Raw genomic sequence first — 21845 nt, forward strand, 5'->3', positions numbered from 1 at the left:
CTGGCTTGGGAGAGAAAAGGGAATAGCTCTGCAGGGGCATGGCAGACTTCAAGAGGGCTTCCTGAGCAGAGTGAGGCTTGCTGTTGGGTGGGAGTGGGGAAACAGGGGGAGTGGGCTTCTGGGAGCCCCAGAAGTGAGTGAAGTCTCCATCTGTCACTTCTGTAATTCATATTCCTCCCTCCCGACCCAACCATGCTCAAGGCATTAATGGAGATCAGCAGAGGTTCTAGTTTAGGTCCACTGTTGAGAAGAGGGACCCCTTCACTAAGTATAATGGCTCCAGGATTCCTCATTGGCTTGACCAAGGCTTTCTCAGACTTACCTATAGTCTGAGACTCTTCATACCTAATCCACCTTCTTCCACTCCCTTTGTATCAGACACATTACAGCCAAACATGGTTCCCAGTACATAGTGGACACTCAAGATATATTTGGTGTAAGACTGAGTGATATGTATTGAGTGGTGTGATCTGAAACTCTTCCCACCTACCCCCACCCCCTCCCTTTTATTCTTCCCAGACGTTCTTTCCAATAAATCCCCTTATCTGGTTGATCCTGTCCTGGTGTATGTCTCTTTGAGAACCCATACTGCCATGGGGAGGGAATTATATTCCTCCTTCCTTTTCTAAAGATAAAAGAGAAAATTTTTTTTCAAGGTGAAAAAACAAATAATTATTTGCATTTGTTAATCCAACTGCAAGATAAAAGAAGCAGTACAAAGGTGTCTAATTTTCTGTCTTTTCTGTGCTTGCACAGCTATTTTGGTGACATACAAAGAAGAGTCTTTCTCCCCAAATAAAGGTAGTGAATAGAGAAGGATCATAAAGGAGAAATCTGGAAGAAAGGGAAAAGATGGGAAACAGTCTGTGTCGTCACCTGAAAAATACTGCTCAAGGTGCTCAATGATGTTTGTGAAGTTTTTTCTTGTCTGGTTACAAGTACTCAGCTTTAAGGTGCCCAGTTATAAAAAATAGAAGAAACTTTGCAGTAAGTGGTTTCTAGAGAAAGGTCAGTTCTCTGAGAAAGAGACTCTGAGCCAGAAACTGGCATGCAGGGGGCCACCAGGAGGATCCCCCCCTCCTTGGGATCAACACCTCCAAGGGAGTGAGGGAAGACAAACTGGGTAGAGAGAGAAGTTGAACTGCAGTATTGTTGCAACACAGGCTTTTGCTGATCTCACCAGAAGTTCTAGAGCTGGGAAAGCCCTTCTGAGATGGTCCAAATTTAGAAAAGGGGCCGAGTTTTGATTGAGGCTCTGCCCAAAGGAAAAGAGGCTTTCTGAGAGTCTCCTGTGTGCTGAGATTTGTGGTTTGCATTTGGGGACCAGAATGAGCAATGCAGACCTCCCCCCCACCAACCCTGACCTTGCTCCCACTGACATTAGACTAGAAGTGGAGACAGACAACCAAGCCCGGGATCTGTTAAGGGACACAAACAAGGGCACCAGTTACAGGAGCTCATGGCAGGAAGAACCAATTGAGTCCAGGGTCTTCTCAGTCCAGAAGCCCTCTTAGGTTTTCTCAGAGGAAACTGCACTGGAAGGGTGACCAAAAGCTTCCCAGGTGAGAAGGTGGTGGAGAGTGGGCTCCAAGAAGAGGGAACACTAGCTTTAAGGATCTGGGGGTGACTGAGAGCTAGGCGTGCTTGAGGAGCCGAAACACTCAGTGGTGGAGTGAGTGTGTGCGTGTGTGTGCACATGTGTGTGTGTATACATGTGAGTACACATGGGTGCATGTGCACTGGATGCTAGGACTAAGTCTACCTAGGAAGGTGGAGGCCACATCTTGAGTGGCCACGATGAGGATGATGAATGCCAAGGTCTGATGACGAGTTCAGGTTTCTTTTCCGCCTCCACTTACTACCATAACTTCCTCTTTTGTTTTATCATTTCCCTTCCTCTTCTTCCTTCCTTTCATCTTCACCAAGTCTGCAAAACTGAGGAGCACCATCAAAGCCCTGATGGCAGGCACAATGGTTCATGGTATCTGGCACATGGTAAGTGCCAAAGATATCTTTGCTGAGATGAGTTCATTTTAAATCTACCTGGAGGCATCACAGTCCCTCCAGTTCCGGTTGAGAGGCCGCAATCAAGGAAGAAATATGGAGCTACCAGAGTCCTCAAGAAGGAAAAGCAAACATGACCTGCAGACCTCAAATAACATTAAAGGAGATTCAACTCATAACCCATAGAAGAAATGATCAAAAGACCCCTCTTCTAATCCCTGACTCTCTTAAACCCTTCAGCTACCCTAGATGCCAAATGTCTCAACTCACTTTACATGACCTTAACCCCGCCTGACTTCAAGAAACTGAATTTGGTGATTTTACTTTGGTCACTTTCTACTGTTTCTCATGCCTTTGCATCACAGATCTGGTGGCCAGGAAAGTAAAGTTTCGAGAAAGGAGAGGGGGATCCTGCGATGTGTGCTGGAGAAAGCCAGGAGCACTCGTAATTGACACAAAAATAAATCTCACTTGGTTGACATATTCAATGGACAGCTTCCTGTCTCCCCAGTTCCCAGTGCTTCCTGAGCTCCCCCTGAGCAACTGCACACAATCCGGGCTGTCTGTGAGCTCTCCTTGCTGAGCAAGAGCAGCTGGTTCTCTTACCTACAGATGGTGTCTTTCTTTTATGAAACTTGTATTTAGTGTTGAGACTACCGATTTACTGTCTTCTATGAGAACTGATCAGAGGCCTCGACTCCTTTCATTTATAAACATCCAACCTGAGGCAAAATTAATGATACTACTTCAATGACGAATTCTGAAAGCAATCAGTCAGAAATCCTCTTCCCCAAAGCCACTCTTTTCCAAATTACTCATTGATACTGACAATTTCATATATGATTTTATCAGGAACCTTTACAGTGTCTGAAACATGAACGAGGTAAGAGGATACTTACAACATAAGCCCTCTCATCTAACCCTCAGGTTTTTATTTTTTCAAACCTGCTCCCACTTTCTTCTTTATGAATTCAAAGCATTATTTATGGGCTGGTGTCCCCTTATGTTCCCTTATGGGAAACAATGGAAACAGAGACTTTATTTTGGGGGGATTCAGAATCACTGCAGATGGTGACTGCAGCCATGAAATTAAAAGACACTTACTCCTTGGAAGAAAAGTGATGACCAAACTAGATAGCATATTCAAAAGCAGAGACATTACTTTGCCAACAAAGGTCCATTTAGTCAAAGCCATGGTTTATCCAGTAGTCATGTATGGATGTGAGAGTTGGACTGTGAAGAAAGCTGAGCGCTGAAGAACTGATGCTTTTGAACTGTGGTGTTGGAGAAGGCTCTTGAGAGTCCCTTGGACTGCGAGGAGATCCAACCAGTCCATTCTAAAGGAGATCAGTCCTGGGTGTTCACTGGAAGGACTGATGCTGAAGCTGAAACTCCAATACTTTGGCCACCTGATGTAAAGAACTAACTCATGTGAAAAGACCCTGATGCTGGGAAAGATTAAGGGTAGGAGGAGAAGGGGACGACAGAGGATGAGATGGTTGGATGGCATCACATGAGTTTGAGTAGGCTCCGGGAGTTGGTGATGGATAGGGAGGCCTGGCATGCTGCAGTCCACGGGATTGCAAAGAGTAGGACATGACTGAGTGACTGAACTGAACTGTCCCCTTATTTCCAGGAATCATTATAACTGATTTGAAATCATAATCCTTAAGTGTACCATCTGCTTTGAATTTTATGAAGGTTGTTGAATATTATACAGTGCCTTTTGGGTCCTTTTTAAGACACGAGCAAGGATCCTTAGAGGAACCATGAAATTCACACAGCCTGGAAAATATGGATTTACCTGTGTTAAGAAGTGCACTCCATCCACTGGCAAATGAAATCCAATCCCCAACGTTTTGATGATCACAAGGATATTGAGTAGGTTTTCCCTGTGAAATAAGCAGATCTCAAGTCATAAACTCTGATGACATTTCTAGATGTCTGTATTTACACAAGCAAGTGGAGCGGAATTCCTTTAGATTGTGATAGTTGCCCAGGACTAAATTCTCATTTTATAGAATTTGCTGTACATTAGCGCTTTGTGTGTGTGTGTGTCTGTGTGTGTGTGCGTGTGTGTGTGTGTGGATAGTTTTATGTGTCAGTGGGCATGTTTTGATCTGAAGCAAATGGAGACTTGGATGCTAAAGAGCCATGTTGTGATTGGATACAAAAGTATTTTTGAAACATTTTAAACTGGACTTGAACTGCTGGATTTTAAATTACAAGTTGTCCTTTATGTAAAATCTTGATAAAATCCATTCACATCAAGAGTAATTTTTTTTTTTTACTTAGAATACAAATGATAATTATTGTTGCAGGAATTTACCTTTTTAAAACCTTGTGAATAATTTGCAGGTGATTGGAATTAAGCCACTGAACACCACCAACAACCAATACAGTCTGGCTGGTATTCTCCAGGGGACCTGATCTGAAATCCAGAAAGAAAAACAACACGTGTTGCTTTGAAACAGATGGTAAACATTTTAACAGCACTGCCTCACATTTCATTGAACCCTAGCTGGCATCCTGATCACAAGACCTCCTTATCATTTCTACCTTGTTTTCAGCCATATTATTAATACTTGGTATTTGAACTTTTCAGCACGTCTGAAACACAGCAAACAATCATGACTGCTAGTAAAACATCACTACATTGTGGTATGGTTTCATTCAAAACTGTTCCATTGTACCTTTGCAAGAGATGTTCAAGGGCTTTTTCAAATGTTGGTCTCAAGGAAGTGCTCATCCAAAACTGGGGATAGTAGGAATAACTGATCAAGGTCTTCCCTCCATTGACATTGTGGTAGAATTTAGTGCCATGCACCTTCTGCCAATCCTGCAGGGTTTCATTTAATCTTTCAATCAGATAGTACATTATCCCTCTGTTGGTTGAGTCTCCAATGAAAAGAATCTACAAGTTAAAAAAAAAACTTTGCTTTCAAATCTGATGTGTACAAGATATAGAAGACAATATCAAACAAGTAACCTGATGAAAACAGAGACATACATCCAGTTGAAGGACAGCCCTTTAAACCGTTAGAAATGACATAAATTCTTCTCTCCCAAGCCTATTTTTTTTCCTTTTCCATATTCCTAGTAGTGATATCATCTACTGACCCACTAACTCACGCTTAAAGCTCTTTGCTTTCTTTATGCTATCTTTAATTTCTCTATCCCTCTTAGGCGCTTCACTTTCTCATCTAATCAGCTTAACGTGTTATTGATTCAAATAGGCATGAAGTATTCTAGTGCTGTAAGAGTACTAGGAGATGTTGCAATCTTTTTGTTTTGTAGATGAGAAAACTGGGAATCCACAGAGGTTAGCTAGCTCAATAGAGGTCATGCTACTACTTGAGAAAAGAGCCACAGAACTAGAATTTGATTTTGTGAAAAGCAGTCTGTGTTCCAGGGTGCACATCCCAGGGCCATTTGCCATGGAAGCCTTTCATCTATCACCTCCTTTAAATTCCATAAGCACAGTCCTGCTTGAGGCTCCCATGGCCTCAAAGGTGTGCTATTGTTAGTGAAGTCGCTCAGTCGTGTCTGACTCTTTGCAACCCCATGGACTGTAGCCTACCAGGCTCCTCTGTCCATGGGATTTTCCAGGCAATAGTACTGGAGTGCGTTGCCATTTCCTTCTCCAGGGGATCTTCCTGACCCAGGGATGGAACCCGGGTCTCCCGCATTGTAGACAGACGCTTTACCGTCTGAGCTACCAGGGAACTCCTTGTGCTACTATTAGCACTTGCTTAATGGATCTTCTTGAACCATGTGTGTGAGTTGCCCAGTCATGTCTGACTCTGCCATGTCATGGACTGTAGACTGCCAGGCTCCTCTGTCCTTGGAATTATCCAGGCAAGAATACTAGAGTGGGTTGCTGTTTCCTTCTCCAGGGAATCTTCCTGACCCAGAGATCAAACCCAGGTCTCCTGCAATGCAGGCAGATTCTTGACCATCTGAACCACCAGGGAAGCCCTCTTGCACCATGGCTGCCCTCTAATTCATTCTCCACGCAGTAATCCTGCGATAAATTTCCAAATGTCTCATCTCTCTTTCATGCTCAAAAACCTTATCAGCTCTCCATGTTCTGCGGAGTCAGGTTTTAACTCTGAGGTTCAGTTAACATTTACTGAATTTTTATTGCATATCAGCTTTTGCTAGGTGGAGATTTTACACTGAGTACTCACTTTTAATCTCCATAATCATGAGATGTGGGTCATTATCTCGTTTCACAGATGAGGTATTTGAGGCTCATAGAGATTGAGGTTATAAATCTAGTAAATGGGGAACACAGGACTCAAATCCAAGTCCTTGATCTCCAAGTACAGGGTCAATGGCCCCATCCTCTCAACACTTTCCTTCGAGTAAGCAGGTCAGATTTCTACTTTTTCACTGAACATGATTTGCAGTCAACAACATCTGTTTTCCCTCGTGCTAATCCATCTGCCTAGAAAGCCCTGCCCTCTGCAAAATAGTCTGTGTAAATGCTACACAACCTCCAGACTTAACACAGACTTCTCTCCTAGAGGGTCTTATCCAATGCCTCAGTCAGGATGACTCTTCTGTCCTTTGTGACTTCAATATAATTTTCAGTTCCATTACTGATTTTATCAAAGACTACATGAAATTACAGCTATTTGTGACTCTATCTTTTTTCTTATATCATATCAATATGTATTTAAGGTCAGAGTCAAGGTTAATTTCTAAATTCTGATTTCCTCCATAGTATTATGCATGCATTTAAAAAAATATTTATTGAACTGAAAGTCAAAGGGACTTTTGTTAGAGACAATTCCTTTTAATGTCTCTGGATAAGGTTTAATTCCTTCTTCAGGTCTTTACTCTTTCTGTTGAGATTTCCCTTTGCATCGTGTGCTGCATGCTAAGCTGCTTCAGTCATGTCCAGCTCTTTGTGACCCCGTGGACCATAGCCCGCCAGGCTTCTCTGCCCATGGGATTCTTCAGGCAAGAATACTAGAGTGGGTTGCCATGCCCACCTCTAGAGGACCTTCCTGACGCAAGGATTGAACCCACATCTTTTATGTGCCCTGAACTGACAGGCAGGTTCTTTACCACCAGCGCCACCTGGGAAGCCCCCTTTGCAATAGTCACGCACATATTCTAAAGTGGTCACTGCCATCACTTGTCAGGCACTACTGCATTCATCCCTCCATAATGAATTTAGTGAGACTCTGCAAAGGTTTATTCTTTCATGATATATTCAAGGAGCAGTGTGAAGAAATCCGGAAGGCATTCTGTTTCAGAATTTCCCTTACAATCACTGTTACAATGAGCATCGCCAAGCTCAACAGAGTGACCTAAGATGTCAAGGCCCCAGTCACTGATCCTCCAGGTAAAGTTCCATCTGGAGTGTCAATATCCCAGTATTAGAAAAATACTCTGTGAAATCACTTGAAATTTTCCTTACTGGATTTGACCTATAACTATCTGTTTGCTTTTCTGGTCCAGAATTCTGATTTTAAAAAAAGAACTCTGAATAATCAGAAAAGCTCTTCATTTCAGAGACTAGTAAAGACCCAGCTTCATTTGTGTTGTTAATAGTTTGCTAAGGCTGTCATAAAAAAGCAACACAGACTGGGTAGCTTAAATAACCCACATTTATTTTCTCATGATTCTTGTCTCGTAGTCCAAGATCAAAGTATTTGCGTGGTTGGTTTCTTCTGAGGACATTTCTGCTTGACTTGTAGATGGTCGTCTTCTCTGTATCCACATGCGGTCTTCTGTGTATGTCTATGCCTTAATCTCCTCTACTTATAAAGACACTAGTCATATTGGATTAGGGCCCAGCATAACGACCTTAGTTTTCCTTGTGTATGCGTGTTCAGTCTCTCAGTCGTGTTTGACTCTTTCTGACCCCGTGAACTGTAGCCCCACAGGCTCCTCGGTCCATGGGATTCTCCAGGCAAGAATACTGGAGTGGGTTGTCATTTCTTCCTCCAGGGGATCTTCCTAACCCAGGGATCAAACCAGGTTTCTTGCATTGCAGGCAGATTCTTTACCATTGAGCCACCAGGCAAGCCCCCATTTTTCCTTAATTACCCCTTTTGAGGCCCAAATACAGTCACATTCTGAAGTACTGAGAGCTAGGACTTCAAAATATGAATCTGGTTGGGTAGAAACACAATTCAGCTCTTAATATCAGTAAGGGACCTTGGCAATCCAGTTGAGCTAAATTTCCACTAAAGATTTTTCTTACAGATTCTTTCCATTTCAGTATCAAGATGCAGTCCCTCCTAGCATTATCTCTGGGCAGCCAGTAAGATCACTGGGCGTCTGTGCTGTGGGCTATAGAAGCTGAAGAAAATCCAAGTAGCTGCCTATTCCTAAGAGAAAACATATTTTCTAAATGTCCAGTATTTTCTGTGGGGTTGTAGGAAAATGCAGACCACCAATGCATGACAGAGGGAAAGAATCTGTTTTTCAGAATTTTAGGTACTGTTATTTATTAATCAGATGATCTTAGACAAAGTAGGTGACCTCTTCGTGGGTTCATTTCCTTATGTGTAAATTGGGGAAAATAATGGCAATATCATAAAAGACTTTAATGAGCTTTTAAATACTTATTTCTGGCACCCAGCACACAACAAGTGAGAGCCATCATGAAGGCACAGGACAGGCAAGAAGCGTTTCGGAATGCTTCTGGGTGCCCTGCAGTGCACCGCTTGGTTGGTTGTTGTTCAGTTGCTAAGTTGAGTCCAACTCGTTGCAACCCCACGGACTGCAGCATGCCAGGCTTCTTCATCCTTCACTATCTCCCAGAATTGGCTCCAACTCATGTCTTTTGAGTCGGTGCGCTGCTAGGCACTTTATTTTATTTTTATATGACACCAATTTAATGCCATCAATTTGCTTTGTTTCAATAGGAAATAGTTCGCATGATTTTTTTCTTACAAGCATTCTGTAACTATCTTTGATTTCTCATTGATCCAAGATTTAGGAGAGGGAGCTTCAGTTTCCAAGTGGCTGCATTTCTGTATTGTTTTGTGTTACTGTAGTATGTTCTTTGGCTGTTAATTGTTGGTTTTATGTAATATGTACTCTGGGATCAGTTGACATGTGAGATCTTAGTTCCCTGACTAGGGATCAAACCTGTGCTTCCTGAAGTGGAAGTACAGAGTCTTAAGCATGGGACTGCCAAGAAGTCCCTAGGCACTTTAAATTCATTAGCTATTTCAAAGCAAAAGTCAGTGAAGATAGGAAGTGTCTAAATCACAGCATCCTCTCTCTTGTCCTACTAACCCTGTTACAGACTCTCAACAGGGCTTGTAGGTTGCTGGTGAAGCACGTTCTGAATCAAGCAGACTGACAACCTCTGAAAATTCCCTCATGTCTCCACTGCTCATCAGTAACTAACAAGCTCCAGGGAGAAGGAAGGGGCATCTGCAAAATACCACCACCATCTGCAAGACAAGTTCTCCTAAATTGCAAACAGCAAGATAGCATGTTCTGAATCTAGTAGACACAGCTCTGATATAGAAGACTATGTTCTGGAGAATTATTCTATCCCAATGCCTTCCTATTCCTGAGAGATAGAAATGATAAATTATAACTAAGATGTAAATGCACTTGTGAATTTAAGATTGCTGGTTCTGTAGAGGAAGCCGTTTTTGGAAGCGGTTAATTGGTATTCTTAACTAAAAGATTTCTAACTTCAAAATAGCTTTTAAAATGCACACAACTAGAAAATAATACTAGGAATAAGCGTGGTTCTTTTCAGCACATGATTTGTATTTGGCCTTTATTTAGATCATTCTACTTGGTGAATTTTTAAAAGGAAATGAGCAGGCTATTTGTTTTCAACTTCCATTGTAAAGGTCTAAATTATCATAACATATATGTACAACTAGCCATACAATTTGTAAAAAATTCTTCTTTCCTGTGAAAATTATTACCATATACTAGCATGCACAGGTGTTGGCTGGCAGATGCAATCAAAGAACCATATGCAATTATAAAAATAATCAGTAGCCATAAAATATTAAAACAACTGTTTTTCCCCTTATCAATATTTTCTAAAGCTCCAATGACATTAAGCACCACAGGGGAAAGTTTTTTCTTTCTTTTTTTTAACTGTTGAATTTCAAGTGTCCAGAATAGTGCCTAGAGTAAAAATTAGTCTTTATTTGTTAATGGGAGATTGGAAACTTTGATGTTGTGTATATAAATTGGCAGTTTTCCACTTTTAAGAAATACTTGAGAATGCCCATGAAAACATATTTTAAAAGCAAAATAAGTTGGAAGCAACATAACATATACCTATCAGGTTGGTTATATTAAGGTATAATCATATACTTTAACTTGCTTACTCTTTAAACAATGATATTGAAATAAGGGTATATTCTGATGTGGAACATTTTAATTTACTTTTATAAAAAGCTGATTATAATCAGAATATAAATATTATTGTATTTTTGGAAAACTAAAGCATATGAATGCATAGAGAAGACCCCGGTTGTTTTGAAGTGATGATACCATGACAGTTTATTCTTTTTACTAAAAATATGCATTTTCTAAATGAACATATATTGGCTTTTTATGTGAATTAAAAAATCAGCAATAGTGGCAGCAATTAGATTAAATCCTTGTGTTTAAAAGCATTTTGAAAACTCATGCAAAAATAATCAGCTTAAGTAACTTTGCTTCTACTTCTATAGCACAATGGACTAAGAGGGAAGGATTATGCATTGGCTCAATAAAGCCCATCACAGGAATAACATTAATAATATTTTGGATTCCAGTAGCAGCTTTATTCCAAAGATTGAATGGCATTTTCCTATGCAGCATCTCTCTTCTGGTCCTGGGGTGCAATGCAGGGAGTCTACCTCCATCAATGTGGGCTCTGGAGAGGAGCAGAAATGTCTGTGTCTCAATGTGGCATGAGAGGCTGGATCTCAGCTCATCATCAGGAAACAAAGATGTGTTTAGAAGAGTTTTGCATCTGTTTCTATTCCCCAGACTTGACATGTGGGGTGTCACTGAAAAGTATAAGGTCTGGTGTTTTTCCTACTATTTTTCATACCGCCATGGACTATAAGACTTAGAAGCACACCTTGTTCTTAGGCTTTATTAAAGCTTGCACTTAATTTAAAAGTCTTCTTAAAAACCATGCAATGGTTTAATTATCTTTATTTTCTTTTCTAATTTCTCAACATGATTTAGTCCCTGCATTAGGTGACATAGGCTAAGTGCTATTAACAAATAGAAATGTATAGTGGCCTAAACACTATTGACGTTTACTTCTTCAGGAAAACGGTCCAGGTGGTTCGAGGCAGGGGTATGTGTAGGGGCAGGGAGGTCACTCAGGGTTCCAGGGTAGTAGACTTGGCCTTCCTCACTACAGTTTCTGAGAACTCACTGGGTGTTGACATCCGGCCGGGGGAGGAGTAAAGAGCTGCCAGGTTTCCTACGGGCCCACCCGAGGGATGGGCCTGTCACTGCTGCTCACATGCCATTGGTTAAAACCCAATCATATGGTCACACACCTGACTGCAAGGGAGACTGAGAAAAGTAGTCAAGCTTTCTGCCAGGAAGTGAAAGAAATGAGTTTGATGATCGCCTAGCTAGTCTTTACCACTTTCTCTTACATGCTAAGTGTGGGGAAAAAGAAAAACCGCTAAATTCAGATTTTCCACCTGTGAATTGGCAAAAGCATGAAGTATATAGAGGGCTTCCTTTGTAGCTCAGTCAGTCAAGGATCTGCCTGCAATGCAGGAGACCCGGTTTCAGTCCCTGGGTCAGGAACATCCCCTGGAGGAGGAAATGGCAACCTACTCCAGCATTTTCGCCTAAGAAATTCCATGAACAGTGGCGCCTGGTGGGCTACAGTCCATGGGGTCACAAAACAGACACAACTAAGTGACTAAGCAACAACGTGAAGTATATGAAAGGCTAACCTTATCATCCATACGATGCCTAAAAGGACTTCTACTCTTAGAGAAATTGGTTCTCTGGGACAAATACAAACAAGAACAATCATTTATCAGTGAAAATGCAATAAACACTTTCAGAATTTTTGATTAACATACAAAATAAAACAATTTTCACCCCATTTTGTTTCATCCTGAATAAAGGGAATTAATGATGACGACACCTAAATATGTAAATATTTTACTCCATTACCTCCTTTCTCCAAACTCACCAAAAGTAACAAGGAATAGTTAGCAAAGTAAGTTATAAAGAAATGAAGAGGGGCAATGGGGGCTCACTGTGATAACTCAACAGGTAGCTTGTTAGGGTCTCAGATTTTTCTGATCTGTTGGAGCTGGGAAAGAAGTGGGTATATGTAGAATCAACAGATAGGGGGAGAAATTCTTGACTTAAAATAATTTTCTATCTTCCTTTCTTTCCTCTTGCATAAGTTCTATCTTCAATATTCACAGAAATGGGGATATTTCTTCAGAGCAAACAAAGTGCATGCAGATGCCAGAGGAGATTTCAGCCAGTTAATAGGAGCCCACTGGGACCTTCCAAGAGGGGAAAGTATATAGGAGCCCACTGGGACCTTCCAAGAGGGATATTATATAGGAGCCCACTGGGGCCTTCCAAGAGGGGAAAGTATATAGGAGCCCACTGGGACCTTCCAAGAGGGATATTATATAGGAGCCCACTGGGGCCTTCCAAGAGGGGAAAGTATATAGGAGCCCACTGGGGCCTTCCAAGAGGGATATTATATAGGAGCCCACTGGGGCCTTCCAAGAGGGGAAAGTATATAGGGGCCCACTGGGACCTTCCAAGAGGGATATTATATAGGAGCCCACTGGGGCCTTCCAAGAGGGGAAAGTATATAGGAGCCCACTGGGACCTTCCAAGAGGGGAAATTATATAGAAGCCCCTTGTCCATTAATCCTGGCAACACCTACTCACTGAGGTGCTCTCATCGTGGTAAATAACGGAAATGAAAGTGAAGTGAGGAATAGTCTTATTCATCACATCTAGTCCAGGGCCAAGCATAGCCTATACGTTTAGAAAGTAACTCCCACGAGCCTCATGACTGAGCACCACCACCCTCATAAGATAACTGCCAAGTGAGGTAGTAGAGGGTGAGTCAGCTCTAATATGAAGCTGAGATCAGTCAGATGGCTAATGATATTTAGGGCAGGATGAAAATCAAGCTCAACAAAGCATTTCTGTATGAAATGTAATATGATTGCAATGAATGTTTTTCAATGATGCATTTTGATCAAACTGGCTATAGATGACCAACCAAAGTGCTCTCTGGGGTCAAGAACAGATGAAAATTGACATGGAGGCAAGTCACTATAAAACACATGAAATTTGGCAAAAATGAAAACAAACAACAATGTCACCTAGACATGCATCGTCTAGCTTCTTGGAACAAAAGTGCCTTCTATTTTGCCCTTTCCTCTGTATTGTGGGCTTTATGTGTATGCCGTCCTTTCCTGGTAAGAGACAGGTACACTCCTATCCTTCTATTCACCTCTTTTTATTGAAACTGACAAGCAACAATGAATTGTGTAACCATAATGGAATTCACATATTAACCAGAACATACTATTATAAGTTGGGCGTACTTCAAATATGTGAACACCTTGAAGTCCAAGACAGTACTTAACTTGCAAACATTGCTTTAAAAATGTAAGTTACATTTCCTGTTTTAACAGCTGAGCTTAAATGCTTTCAGTAAATACTGCCTTTTTATATTTTCCTTTCTTAATTGTACTCTTCTATCAGGTATTTTATACTGAGCAATAAAATTACTGAGTTTGTCAGCTGAACTATGTTTTCAACTAGCAAACAAAATACAAGCTCATTTTATTCAGTCTGGTCAGACTCCTAAGTTTTTTCAGTTATAAATTTCATTATCCTCCTTCTAAACTATTTCTTATGTATTTTTCACTGTGATTACAAAACTATGCTCTGATAAATTTTTATAAATGTTCCATTCAAAATTTACTGAGTAAGGAAGAGGTGTGTATGTATTTAGAGACATTCATCAGAGTACAATTTAACACATAGCCTATACTTTTTCAATGGATTTTGCTTTGACTCAGCATGATGGTACATCATAAAACCTATGGATATTTACAAAAGCCTACAAATTAAATAATTCATATTTGGATAAATTTAGAGTTTAAAAGGGGTCTCATATTTACCTGCCACTCCAGACACGAACAAGTATGCCATAGAAACTGATACAAATGCTCTGAGGAGCCCTGTGTCATCTTTTCTCAGAGACCAGCCTCCCATTCATAGAAGTAACGGCTAATGAGTGAAGTATAAAGTTTGGCCCCTCTTACACAGGGAGTGCAGTGACATTCCCAGTCGAAGTTACAGGAAACTTGAACCACCTCTTAAACCCCAACTGATTCGTGTTTTGTTTCTTCTCCACAGGTGGGCCTCCATTTCCAAGTATAGCTTTCCACTCATCAATGTAAAGCAGCAGTAAATGATGTAAAAGGTCATAATAACCACATAAGGAAATTCAACTGAGAAAAATGAGTACTTCGAGATTTTAAAGAAAGTAGAACACTATCTGAAGGCCTAAATTTCCAATAAGTCTCATGGGCACAGTCAAATTCTGTCTCCTTTAAATTTGGTTCTTTGGAGAAAGATAACTCAGTTTAATGTATTTCCTTAAAGGTCACCTTGATTGAAATTTAAAATAAAGTTCTGTTTTTGGCAGCACAACGTATTTGCACTACTATATGTGGTAACAGTGACATGTTGGATTCTCACTGTAAAGTTTTCCATATTAATTGAAATTGAATTTTCCATATTAACTGAAAGCCTTCAAATGAGGAAGGGCACTGCACCATTAAAAACTGCATGTCTAGGTATGTCTCCACTTTTACACAATCCAAGATGCATAAATTGGAGCAAACTGAACATGAGTAACTCAGAATCATCTCCAGGTACCCTTCACCTGCTTGGTTCCTGCCCATTGTCTGTTCCCTCCATTGTCTGTTCCCTGCAGTAAGAGAAAAATCAAAGGAAGCATTAAGCTCGAGTGATATGATCCTCATTACAGGTTCTTTTGAGAAAAATGAAGATTTTTTTTTCTAGTTCAATTAAACTATTTCAAAGTCATGTGATTGGTGGATTGCTTATAACTACCAACACCACTCTGCCCAGGCACTTTCTCTTTCAGCAACTCTTCAAGGCTCTCCCAGCCTGGGCAGGCATCAGCCTCTGGGCTTTTCCCAACCTCTGCAATGATTGTGCTGTACTGTAAAGATCACACCTCTCTCATTTGTCTTCTCCTACACATTTTACTTACTTTTACTTTACTTACTGGATATCTGGCACCTTGGAGGATCCTGCTGTGCACACCTAGAACAGATTCGTCGCTCAACAAAAGCGAGGTGAATGAATAAACAAGGCGACAGCCCAAAAGTTAGAGAAAGTGATCTGGGCTTAACTGTGTTCAGTGATCAGCTGGATTCCACTCTGTGATAACATGTCAGGGAGAACTGAGATTGCAACGTTTCTGACCCGGGGCAGCAGAGTTACTCTAATGTCTTCAAGGAATTAAAAAGGCACTTCATTCCTGAGAGCCAGTCAGAGGCACTTACTGCTCCCTGCTGTACTTAGGCATTTGTAGTGAATTTCTGTATAATATCACTCAAATAATATGTTTCTTTTCTTGAACGTTTGACATGGCAAAAAGTGTCCCCTACTGACCCTCCCCCAAAAGTTGAGTGTTTATATAAAAATGTTTGTGTTACTTCTTTTTGTATTTTTGTAACGATATGCTTTAACATGTATTGGACTGGCCAAAAGGTTCACTTAGGTTTTTCTATAATATCTTATGGAACAGTCTATGGTAAAATCCAAATGAAATTTTTGGCCAATCCAACATTTGTCTTTGAAATAGAATGGTAACTATAAAAAGTTCTGGGTAGGATGAGAAACTGTCTCAATAATGAAAGGAAAGAGTTTCAAGATCACAAGTATATTTACATTTTACTCTGAGAGAATGAGAAATAGAGAATGAGAAATAGAATGAGAAGGGACAATATTCTGTTACCAACCCCTAATCATAAGTGGAACTTTCTGCAAATAAGTGCTATATCATAGTCATAATCGTGAATATTGACACAACCATCTCTGTGCTGTGTGGTGTATGAGTACATAAACCTGTCTGCACATTACCAAATCCCGTGATTCGGAATACAAAATGTCTTTCTGTTTTCCCCTGCTTTTCATCTCCACTACCTCTGCCCAAGTTCTGATGTATACAACTTTTTAAAAATATAGATTTTGGGATTTAAAAAGGTGCTTACCTATTGTAAAAATAAAGGTAATACATACATGTATCCCCTGCTTTCCAAAAGTTCAATTTATGCCACTTCTTTTTATGAAAGACCTATGTTAGGACAGGCTTTTTTCCTAAAAGCAAAAATTCTCTTTAGGTTTCTTTTGGTGAGCAAAAACAGGTACTAACATAGGTGTTTCAGGAAAGCAAAATACTATAAATTGAACTTTCAGCAAATGGGGAGTACTCTTTAGCTTCCTCTATTTCGATTTACCAAAGACTTCATTGGAGAGCTCTACTTGTGGATAGTGGAGGAAACCTGTATGTAAAAAGATATCTTTACACTTGATCCACCATAATTTAGGCTTCCCAGGTGGTGCACTGGTAAAGAATCTGCCTGCCAATGCAAGGGATGCAAGAGACAAGGGTTCCTGGGTCAGGAAGATCCCCTGGAGAAGGAAAGGGCAACACAATCAAATAATCTTGCCTGGAAGATTCCATGGACAGAGGAGCCTGATGGACTACAGTCCATGGGGTCGAAAAGAGTCAGATATGACTGAACACACACACACACACACACACACACACACACATACACAACCATAATTTATTACGTGATCTGGCTTTGTGGCCATGTGACCTGGGCATTCACACAGGGTCTGTGTGTATAAGGGTCTGTACTTGCTCTCTTGCTCTGCTTTTACCTTCTCAGAATTCATAATAATTACTGACCACAGGGTCCCGCATTTCCATTTTGCCCCCAGCCTGGCAGTATATATGGCCAATCTGGTCACCATCCCACTCCTTCCCGACTCCCCTGCACTTACGTAATCACTCTTAAGGCTTGTTGCTTCCAGAAATTTTCTGTGTATGTAAGCATGGAGGCATTAGATTTTACACTGATGGAATTATTCTATACATATTCTACTTTCTTTGCTTCCTCAGTGTCGATGATGGAATTTTTCCATTAAGCAGCCTCTGCCTCCCTGGCATCCACACCCATTTTCTCCTCCTGGCAGGCATTCTCCATGCTGCTTGCAGGATGGTTTTGTTAATTCTGGTTGTGCTCTTCTGATAAAAATGTACAATACTTCCTTATTGTGTATAGAGTAAATTAGCATCCTGATAAACAAAGCAGACCAGGATGCTAATTTACTAGGACCATGGTCCTACCATTAGGACCATCGTCAGTGTGCTGGTAAATTTGAGTTTCTGAGCTTGCATGTCTGAAGGACAGTTCTGGACCCAAACAGTCACTAAGAGAAGCCCTGGCTGGTCTGTGTGGGGATCCCCTGATCTGAACACACGCCTTTATTTTCAGTCTTCGTAACACCATCTCTCTCTAACAGGTAAGAAGAAGATCTTCCCTTTTTCCTATCATTACTTTGTAGAGTTGCTAATAATTTGCCTTGAACAAAGACAGCATTGTGGTCTTCATGCTTTGTCCTCCCAAAATTCAGTTGCTGAAACCCTAACCCCATCCCACCCTCGACAGGTGACAGTAGTAGGAGGCAGAGCCTTAGGAGGCAATCAGGTCTGTTATTGTTGAGTTGCTAAGTCATGTCCGACTCTCTGCAACCCTTTGGACTGTAGCCTGCCAGGCTCCTCTATCCATGGGACTTTTCCAGGCAAGAATACTGGAGTGGCTTGCCATTTCCTCCTCCAGGGGATCTTCCTGACCCAGGGATCGAACTCATGTCTTCTGGGTGTCCTGCACTAGCAGGCAGATTCTTTACCACTGACCCACTGGGGAAGCCCCCATCAGCTTTAGATGGGGCCATGAGGGTGCAGGCTTCATGATGGGATTTGTGTCTTTATAAGAAGAAGAAAACAGTAGAGCTCTCTGTGTCTGTTTCTCTGTCTCTGGCTCTTTCTACTCAATATGTTACAGTGTTAGTCGCTCAGTAGTGTCCGACTCTTTTGCAACTGTATGGACTGTAGTTCACCAGGCTCCTCTGTCCATGGAATTCTCCAGGCAAGAATCCTGGAGTGGTTTGCCATTTCCTTCTCCAGGGGAATCTTCCTGACCCCTGATTCAGGGATGGAACCTGAGTCTCCTACATTGCAAACTGATTCTTTATCATCTGAGCAAGGTAGCCAACAAAAGTCAGGAGGCCCTGATCCTGAACTTCTCAGCCTCCAGAACAGTGAGAAATAAAAATCTATTTAAGACACTCAAGCTAAGGTATGTTAAGACTGACAGATAAGAAGGTGTTTCACTTTTTACAAAGTTGATTAATCTGCAGCATGGGATTAGATCATAAAGATTCACACCTTTTTTTTTTTTTTAACAGATTAAGAAAATAAGCCTGAGAAACAGTGTCCCGTCCAAAGCCATAGACTTTAGTGATGAGTTTTAACATCTACTTTCCGGTTAATATATGGCGACATCTTGGAATCTTCTTGAAAACTCTAAATTCTGAGGTCAGAATGATATTCTGAAAAGGTATGAAGAAGCTTGACTTCTGGGCACCCCTGATGGCTCAGACAGTAAAGAATCTGCCTGCAATGCAAGAGACCCAGTTTCAATCCCTGGGTTGGGAAGATCTCCTGGAGAAGAAAATGGCAACCCACTTCAGTATTCTTGCCTGGAAAAGTCCACGGACAGAGGAATTTGGTAGGCTGCGGTCCATGGAGTCGCAGAGTCAGACACGACTGAATGACTAACACTTTCACTTGGAATCTTCGCGAACACTATAAATTCTGAAGTCAAAATGATATTCTGAAAGGGTGTGGAGAAGTCTGACTTCTTAAATCAACAAGTACTTTCATTGCTTCCAGTCCTACATTTCTAGGATATGGAGTTTGGATTGTCCAGATTGGTGGTGAAAACTGCCTAAATTGTGGCAGCTCACATATATGTATGATCATAGATGAATTAATCTCTCTGAACTTCAATATTCTTAAGTAGAAAGCTGCTGCACAGATTTGTGATTAGGAATAAATAAGATTTTAATGTATTCATTTACTTAACACGTCTTTATTAAGTGATCATTATGTATCAAATTCTTGTCTGGAGAATTCCATGGACACAAGAGCCTGGTGGGCTACAGTCTACGCAGTTGCAAAGTCAGACACAACTGAGTGACTAACACTTTCTTTTTCTTTATGATTCATAGAGCATCTTAAAAATGTTGGTTTTCTAAATCACTCTTGCCTGTGTGTGAGAGCTTACACAGAGTTTGTAAGGAAATGTCCATCTAATTAAAAACTACTTTAAAATCTGGAGAAGGATTACTTACTTCACATTACCCAAGCATCTCAGTCTATTCGCCCAGTTTGCATGTCTGAGAACTCTGCAGGAATCTACCTAGTCAGAGCACGCCTAGCAAGGAGACACCACATGTCCAAGAAAACGAGCTTAGAAGCCACACTAATGGAAAAGCAGTCTAGCGAGGTCCACGTGAGACCTGCCCGGGAACGTGAGAGAAGATCAGGAAGGTTAGCGTGTAAAAACAGTGTCATGCACGGGGTGAGCTGGAGCAGAAGTCTTACATGCAGAAACATTCCACTGCCTGTGTGAGCCACAGATGGCCATTTCAACTGCAGTGCCTTGTGAGAGCTGCAGTTGACAAGGCCAGCTGCTTGGAACCACCAACTGTCAGTTGATGTGGCCAGCTCTTACCCATGTGTGCTGAGAAAACCAGCATGGAATTGGGTCAGCACAGGACACGATTTTAATAGCCTCAATCTGTCAAGTAGACTTCTTTGGAAACAATGAAACAATTGAGCATTTTGAGCAAAAATCATTAAAAGGCTCTTCTATGATAACGCATCCATTCAAAAAGTCAAACTCCATCCAGTTAGTCCTCCTCTGCAGAGTGAAGGAGTAGGCATGGGTCTAGGAGTTACAATAGTGTGGTTTTCAGTTCTGCAGGTGGCGTAAATGAAAAGTCTCCCCTGAAGAATCCAGAACCTACCTTCCTTCCTCCCAGGCACTGCTGGAGTTGAGGCTTAGTCACGACACCGTATTGGCAGTGGTGAGGCTGCCAAGTGATTTCTCTCCAGTCACAGGTCCTATTGTCTGAACAACTAAGGCAAGGCACGATCCACTGGCCTGAAATAGATAGCAAAACTTCTTTGGCTCAGTTTCTATGGGTGAAGTTACACTTTGCAAGAAAGTCTAGAATTCAGTGATGGATGGCACACCATTACAGAGATCACAGCGAGGAGACCACACTCATATAAACCCAGGAGAACAGTGCATGGCTTCCTGCCAACCAAACAGAATCACATCAGGTAGTAATGTTCTGAAATAACACAGTTCATGCTGAAGTCAAGTGCAAATTCTGTTCTGTAGTAATGTTCTGAAATAACACAGTTCATGCTGAAGTCAAGTGCAAATTCTGTTCTGTGAAAACACATGCTTATAAAAAAATTAAAGTGTTTGGATACTACTCAATTATTCTTTACTTTCAAACAGTACATGAGGTCTTTCATAGGACTGAAGTCCATAGGGAGTCACTGACATTGACATAGTTAGCCACACATATTTCCTAGCCTAACACATGCTCAGTTACCAATCCAACAATAGTCATATTCTCTGCTGTCAAGAGCTTCAATGTATAATAAGACAGTTATTTTAATATTCTGATAATTTACTGTTTTGAAGAAGAGTCTTACTTTGATATATGGCCTTTTGGCTGTGAATCACTTCTTTCTAGCTCTGTTGCCTTAATTTTTTCATCTGTTAGAAGAGGAGTGTACTATTCTTCTCACATGATTGGTGTGAGGATTTAATGGGATTATATAGTTAAAGGACCCAGAACAATTACGTATTCTACTCACCTTTGTTACTAGCTAATTTCAGGCACAGAGTAAGTCAACGTTTATAAGATAAATGAATACCCTTAAAAAGCTGCATGTAAGATCTTTCTTATTTCATGGATAAAGTAAAATGTATTCAAATGTTGAAACTTTTAGGGTGAGTGGACACATTGATAATTTATTAGAAAAATATCAAGACATAATTTGGATTTTTTAAAATAATCTTCTTTATTTTTTGCCGTTTTGGGGCTTCCTTGTTTTGCTGGCTTTTCTCTAGTCATGGTGCCTGGGTTTCTCATTGCGGTAGCTTCTCTTGTTGTGGAGTGAGGGCTCTAGGACGAACAGGTTTCAGCCCTTGGGCTCTAGCGCACAGACTCAGTAGTTGCGGCGCTCGGGCTTAATTGCCTCGCAGCGTGTAGGATCTTCCCAGACCAGGGATCGAACCTGTGTCTCCTGCATTGCAGGAGCCACTGAGCCACCAAGGAAGCACCTGGATTTCAATTTTTGTTTTCTCCCATTCACCTTTTCAGAAATGGAGACTGAATCAGCATGTTAAATATAGAGCAGTTATTTGTATTTCCTGTGGAGAATACCTTGACATCTCCAGCAAATATCCACTGTACCCCAAAGATTTCACTGATGTTACTGCTTCACGTTTCTCTTCAAAATATGGAGGAGCTAAATGTTCCCGGCTACTTTTTGAGTTACAAATGAAAGTTTTAAACACGTTTATCCCTTCTGGCTTTGATTTGTGGTTCTGCTAACAAAAGTATCTGGTGTGACGTTAATTTTGCGTGCATACTAGTCACTTCAGTTGCGTCCAACTCTTTGCAAC

General features: G+C 41.0%; 1 protein-coding gene across 6 annotated transcripts in view; it reads right to left on the bottom strand.

Annotated features, from left to right (window-relative positions):
* Positions 1-21845, bottom strand: part of CPED1 (cadherin like and PC-esterase domain containing 1) — a 324765-nt gene that overhangs the window by 22569 nt on the left and 280351 nt on the right. For 4 of the 6 annotated variants that reach the window (XM_018046984.1, XM_005679391.3, XM_005679390.3 and 1 more), the window contains 4 exons: positions 20164-20300; positions 4698-4918; positions 4334-4435; positions 3809-3896 (listed from right to left, as the gene is read on the bottom strand). In XM_018046984.1, the coding sequence (XP_017902473.1) occupies positions 3809-3896; positions 4334-4435; positions 4698-4918; positions 20164-20300 (548 nt within the window). The remainder of the gene's footprint in view (positions 1-3808; positions 3897-4333; positions 4436-4697; positions 4919-20163; positions 20301-21845) is intronic. The other 2 variants (XM_018046985.1, XM_018046986.1) reach the window with 2 other exon arrangements.

The sequence above is a fragment of the Capra hircus genome, chromosome 4 (genome assembly GCF_001704415.2).
Source record: "Capra hircus breed San Clemente chromosome 4, ASM170441v1, whole genome shotgun sequence".
Taxonomy (NCBI): domain Eukaryota; kingdom Metazoa; phylum Chordata; class Mammalia; order Artiodactyla; family Bovidae; genus Capra; species Capra hircus.